Source organism: Buceros rhinoceros, unplaced genomic scaffold (genome assembly GCF_000710305.1).
Source record: "Buceros rhinoceros silvestris isolate BGI_N320 unplaced genomic scaffold, ASM71030v1 scaffold13560, whole genome shotgun sequence".
Taxonomy (NCBI): Eukaryota; Metazoa; Chordata; class Aves; order Bucerotiformes; family Bucerotidae; genus Buceros; species Buceros rhinoceros.
In genome coordinates, this window is record NW_010388003.1 from 1 (window position 1) to 6091 (window position 6091).

Here is a 6091-nt window from a genome sequence, read left to right on the forward strand (position 1 = left end):
CTGCCCGGCAGCCCGTGGGGCCGGAAAGCCACCGGGACACGGCCCGGAGAGACCCGCGTTGTGGTGGGGCCATTGGGCTGCCCCGGGGGAGACAGGGCGAGGTGGCAGCGCTGGTGCGAGGGCTGGAAAAGTCCCTGAAGCGTCACGGTTGTTACCCCTGAAAGGCCGCTTCTGCCGCTTAAAACACCCAGCGTCACCTGTCCTGGTAGCACCGGCACTTGCAGAGGTCCGAGCGGCTTCGCGCTCGGGTGTCCAGCCAGGTCTGGCTGAGGTCCCCTCCCCAGCCATGGGCCCAGCAGGGTGGGAAGCTGCTCGCCTCCGCTGACCCCCATCTCAGTGCGTGAGCCCTGACGAGTAACTGCCTCCTCTCTTGACTTTCTCTGCCATGCAGCGTGTTTTGGGACCTTTACTGCGCAGCTCCCGAAAGGCGAGACACTTGTGAACATTCGAGTGAAGCGAAAGCCTTTCATGACTACGTGAGTAACAAGTTTCTAATCCTCACGGTAATTATGGTGTTGGGGAGCTCCGGCTTCTCCGGCGCACCGAGAGCCGACGACGTAACCCACTAGCAAAAGCATGAGTTTTTTTAACCAGCAGTGTTCTGATTTGACTGAGCAGTATTTCATAATGTTGCAATTATGTAAATTAGCTCAGATACTTATCTTAAGCACTTAAAGGCATTCGAGCTACTAGGAGAATGAAGCAGTTTTGCATAGCAGTGCACAACAAAGCAGTTACTAGAGGATCGATGGTGAGATGTTTCTCACTGAGGATATCTTGAGGGGTGGGCAGGGTTGGGGTGTGCTGGGGAGGAGGGGGTTACTCCTCAGAACACTGTTGAATGCTCTGATGAATATCTCCCTGCCTCTGGCAAGGCTGGAGGCTTCCTTGGTTGTCCAACTCCTCCCTTGAGACTGGCAAGGTAGAGGAGTTTGCTGGTTGAAGGTGATGTTACAGACCCCTCTTGGTTGACAGCGCGTGTCTCGCTTGTTGGTGTTCTGGCTTGTTCTTTGCAGGGGTGTTAGCGTGACTCCGAGATGATGCTCCTGGGGCAGGGTGCTGGGGCTGAGGGTGTGCGGTGTGTTGGTTTCAGTGGGCGATGGATGGGCGCCCGCTCCTGTCCCGTGCGCGTTGCCCGCATCGGGAGGAACTCTCATCAAGGGATTAGTCACCTGGCTGTGGGCTTGGACCCCAGTCAAGTGAGTTTAAACCCTGTAGCACGAGCTGGTTTTGTCTGCTCTGGGACAGGAAAAATGGTTTCTTCCCGTCCCAACTTTCTTGTTGCCTCGACGTGCCTGGGTTGAGATGCGTTAGGGTTTGCCAGGGAGCACCACCAGGAGCATCTTGGGGACCTCCATGGTGCCCCTGTGTGCCAGCGCTGGACACAGCGGTTGCCTGGGGTGTGGACGGTGCTGGGCTGCTGGAGAACCTTGGCTGGCTGCTGAGCTGTCTCTCCACTCTGCCTGGGGTGGAGAGCTGCCCATCCTGCTGGGACATTGAGGAGGTTGGTTGGGGTATTTACTAGGCAGGGGTTTGTCTGTCTGTCCGTCCCTCCCCATGATTGCTCTCTGCGTCACTTGTTTTTACTGGGTCAGATTAAGATGGTGAACTCCTGAACCAAGGGTCACAGCTGACAACTGGTGGCACATCCACCAATGCTCAGCTCAGCGTGGGCGGCTGCTCGCTTCCTGGGCATTTTGGGCCAAATCCTGATTTTTCTGGAGCTGGGTTGGGACAGCAGGCTCATCAGGAGCGAGGCAAAGGTAGATTTTTGGGCAGCAAAGCTGCAGGTGAAGGTAACATTAATAACCAAGACATGGTAATGCTTCGTTCACAGTCGTCTGCTCGTCGTGTCTGAGGATTTAGTGTATTTAGAGAAATTAATCTTTTTTTTTTTTAGCTTGGTAATAATTCTAACAATAGGCCTGACTGCATTAGATGATTCGCATAAACTTCTTTAATACATGTTGCTTTAAGCTTACAGTAAATAGACACAATCCTGATTGTTTCTAATTCTCGCTGTAATGCAGTTTTGTAACAGCCCCAAGTGCTTTACCTTTTGGGCTTTACCGCGAAGACTCGTAAGAAGATTTTCACTCCCCTGTGCCTTGGCTTGGTGGCACTGGCTTGGTTTACTCGAGCATGTTTTGGCCTCAAAACGAGGGTTCTGCTTCTTCTCCCTGGCGTGGCCAGTGGTGGATGCTCACAGCACAGTCCCGCTCCGAGGAGCAGCGTTTTCCTGGCATGGCGTGTACTTAACAGGGCGAGGAACCTACCTGGCCAAAACTTAAATATTGACCAAATGATAAACCAGGCGAGTGTGAATAGTGCCTTGTTTCTTGCCGGCCTCCATGCTGGGGCGGTCTGCTGGTACTGGTGAGCGTGGTGGCCAACCTCACCGATGGGTGCCAGAGCTGGAATGTGGGTTTTCATCAAGCACCAAACCCTGCAACCCATCAGTGGCACATGGCAGCTAAAATGGGGCTAGACCAGTGAGTCATGAATCACTTCGTATGGTGGTTGTCGTTAAAAATATCCCCACATAAGCCTCGGCCCAGATTGGTAGAGCATCATATTTACACTTGGCCACACTGGGCAACCTCTGTGTGACCAGCTTGGTGTTTGCCCAAAATATGGTGTTTATTTACCCCAGAGTGATGTATTTACCATGATGCTCTAAGGACAAAATGAGGATGCTCTCAGAGCAGCACGGCAGTGCCCGGCCAGCCATGGTTTGGCACGCCACCCTTCCATAGCTGGATGGGTGCTTGTCCAGGAGAGGTGGTGTTGGGAGGGGGAGCAGTGCGCCTTGTTAGCGGGGTGCTCATGGTGGGATTTGCATGCTGCGTCATTTCCACTTCATTTCCCAGCATAGCAGTGTGAAAACTATTAGGAGCAGCAGGACAAATAGCCAATTTCCCCCTCCAGTTTTTAATATTTAACTCTTCAGTGAGGAATGAAAAGGAGAAATCCCACCCCTCTTTTTTGGGGGGAGACCTTTGAAAGCCATGGACTCTTGCGGTGCCTTAGGAGTAATTGCTTTTTAGCTTTCCTGAGGTTTTTCTCCTAAGCTGGAACAAAAGGCTACTGGGTCTCAGTAGAAGGTGCTTGTTGGCAGAGGGGCAATGGGAGCAGGGATTCACGTGGAGCAGGCGGGAGGAACGTCGTGCTTCTCTTTGCTTCCATATCCATGTGTCTGTTGACATAACGAATGACTCGTGCTGGTTTGGAGGGTTATTAGTTAGCCTCTCCCACCTGTATCCAGAGTTTATCCAAGTCAACAGCACCACAAGCACCCACTAACTCCTAAAACTCAACCGGTAGCTGTTGATACGGCTCCTCCACTGGGCAAAGCCCCACGGTGAAGTGTGCCGGCCTTACGGTGGGCTCCGGCACGCTCCCAGAGCCAGCGAGCTTGCAACGGGATCGCTCGGCATGACAGGGGATTTCAGCCGCCGTGTTATCTGGGAATTGGCCGATGGCTGGTCGCAGTTGAGCATTTCAACGCCGTGAAAGCCAATACAATTTGAGTTAGCGGTGATGACTGCCAGTTTAAATACCGCAGTGAATTTCTGTCAAAGAGGTAATACATAGAAAGGGGAATTGCAGAAAACTTGATCACCAGAACCACTTCAGTCGATTTTGGCCTCGAGCTACAGAAAATGAACTTAAATCTAGTTGACTGTTGCTACATACTTTTTGTGGTATTGCTCTGCCTGCATGGGCAGCTTGGAGTGTCAATGTGAAGGAGGGAAAAATCAGGGTTGCCTTTGACTGCCAGAGACTTTGACTTCATCCTGCTTCCCTCTGAGAAGGACCCACGCTTGGGCGCATTTGAAATACTGTTTTCTTCGCAGTGTGGGATCTATGGAGCAGTGGCTTCAACTTGCCATTAATGCAAAGCATTGATTATTATTCTTTTTAACTTCGGAAAGCTGCTGCAGTGCTCTCTGACTTGGGTCTGGAAGGATGCTCTGCTGCAGCGGGGGCGGTTGGTCTGGGAAAAGATGGTGTGCTTGAGGCCTATGTCCTCCCATCCTGGTTGGCACAACCAGGGCTTCTCCTTTTTCCCCACCATCTGTAACAGTTCCCCTTGGATTGAGATCTTGGTGAGGGGGTTTCTAAAGCCTCTGGAGATGGGTGGCCGTAGCATCCAGGATGGCTGGCATTAGCATGCAAGACTGCTCAGTGGGAGCGAGGTGAAACCCAAGGGCCTGGAAAGGTTTTGGCCTTTTGGCAGTGTGGGCTGGTAGTGTCAGCCAGGCACTGGAACAGCTGTTTCTGCCACCTTAAGTACCCTCCCAGCCACACCTGGGAGGCGATGAGGTGTGGGAAATGGTCCTTCTCTGCTAGATCTGCCCATTGTATCCCAGCTGGCTGTGGGTCAGGCATCTCTACATGGGCATCCCTGGGCTGCAGGGGGGCATCTCCTCATTGTCACAGCATCTTCTACTCCCCAGGGTCCATGTGGCTGCCTCATGGCATGGCATCTCAGCAGGTGAGATGGCTATGTGGACCTGTCTTGGGAGATGCTCTGCATGAGGAGTTTGGTGTGACTGTCACCTTTCCTGTACCAGGCTGTCGTCTCGCTCCAAGACCAGCAGAAGCTGTGAGAGTCTTCCTCCAAGTCTTGCCTGGGGTGGGACCAGTAAGCGTGACGATGGTGGTCCATGAGTGCTTCTGCAATGGTGGTGCTCCATGAGCACCTCTGGGATGTGCCCTTTACAGCCAGCATGTTAGAAACATGTTGCCTAGGAGAGTGAGTGATTTTGGGAGTCAGTTCGGCACAACATAGGGGCAGGGGTTGGGAAGAGCATTGAGTGGTGTCTGGGAGCCCCCGCGGGCATTGCCTGAGCTCTAGGCACAGGGCTCAGCCAGCAGCAAACGCAGCAACATCCCGTCTCCGCGCGGGACCGTGCTCCGTCTGGTCTCCATCCAGCTCCGCTCTGCAGGGACAGGGTTCCCCAGTAGGTAATCGGAGAGAGGAGTTTCCTTCAGGAGTGGCAGGCTGCCAGGAGCAGCTGCAAAGCTCCACATCGCTTAAAAAAAAAAAATAAAAAAACAACAAAAAAAATACAGAAATTCCCTCTCCTGGAGGAACTGCGGGCTCAGCCTTCCCTCCCAGTTTAGGGTACTGGTGTGCCCATCCCGCCTGCGAGCTCCCCTTAAACCCTGCTTTTACCAGAGCACCGTGCAAAGCTGGATTAGTTTAATTTTATATTTTAAACAATATCAGCTGTTGGACGGAACAACCTGCCCGGTGACAGGACCGGGCCGTTCCAGGGTGGCACCTTTCCATGGCTGATGCCGATGGAGAAGCCACCAGAGTGAAACTGGAGGTCAGAGCCCAGAGCTTATGTCTTAGTCTTTGACTGGGGAGCCTAAATATTTATCCTGTTCTGTCCCTAATGAAAACAAATTGTCAACAGTTGTTCAGTAACTGACTAAATTAAAATCTGTAATTAGTCAATTAGATTAAAGAGTTGGCACAACCTGATTGTATCATGCTGGTTAGGTTATTAAGAGAAAGGGTGTGATTTTTAATTACTGAATGCTAATTTTGACAGTTTCAAATGGAAACAGACGTTCCCCCCCTCCACCCCACCCCAAGTGCCTCTGCAAAAGTCAGGCAGTGGATGGGGTTTATGTCAACAAATGGTGTGAAGATGCAAAGTTTCTCTGGCTCCAGTGCGGGAAGGGTTTCTGCAGAAAAGCCGGGGGTGGGACAGGAGGGGACAGGAGGATTTTTTCAATCCTGGCTGAAGATGGTGGTGGGTTTGTGCCATGGGTGGAGACCCCCTGCACTCCTGGGTGCTGCCCAGGGAGGTCCCCACTCTGCTGTCCCCATCACCCATCTGGGTGTGTGTGGATCAGCGTGCCCTGGCCTCTCACGAACCAGCTTGCAGCAACAAGGCAGATTTTACTCTTTTTTTTTTATGTTCTGTAGGGGGTTTGTGGTTTGGGGTTTTTTTGGTCTTTTTTTTTTTTTTTAATCCCCTCCCAGTGCTTGAAGGGGCCAGCTCCCTGTGGCAGGCAAAGCCCACAGCGGGGAGGAGGAGGAGGAAGACCTTGCGTGGCAAGCGCGGCAGCC

The 6091-nt window shown here is 52.5% G+C and overlaps 1 protein-coding gene across 1 annotated transcript in view; it reads left to right on the forward strand.

Annotated features, from left to right (window-relative positions):
- Positions 1-391: 391 nt before the first annotated feature.
- Positions 392-6091, forward strand: part of LOC104500169 (single-stranded DNA-binding protein 3) — a gene marked incomplete at its 5' end in the record, with an annotated part of 56976 nt that continues 51276 nt past the window's right edge. The window contains one exon of the mRNA XM_010143810.1: positions 392-476. Coding sequence (XP_010142112.1) covers positions 392-476 — 85 coding nt within the window. The remainder of the gene's footprint in view (positions 477-6091) is intronic.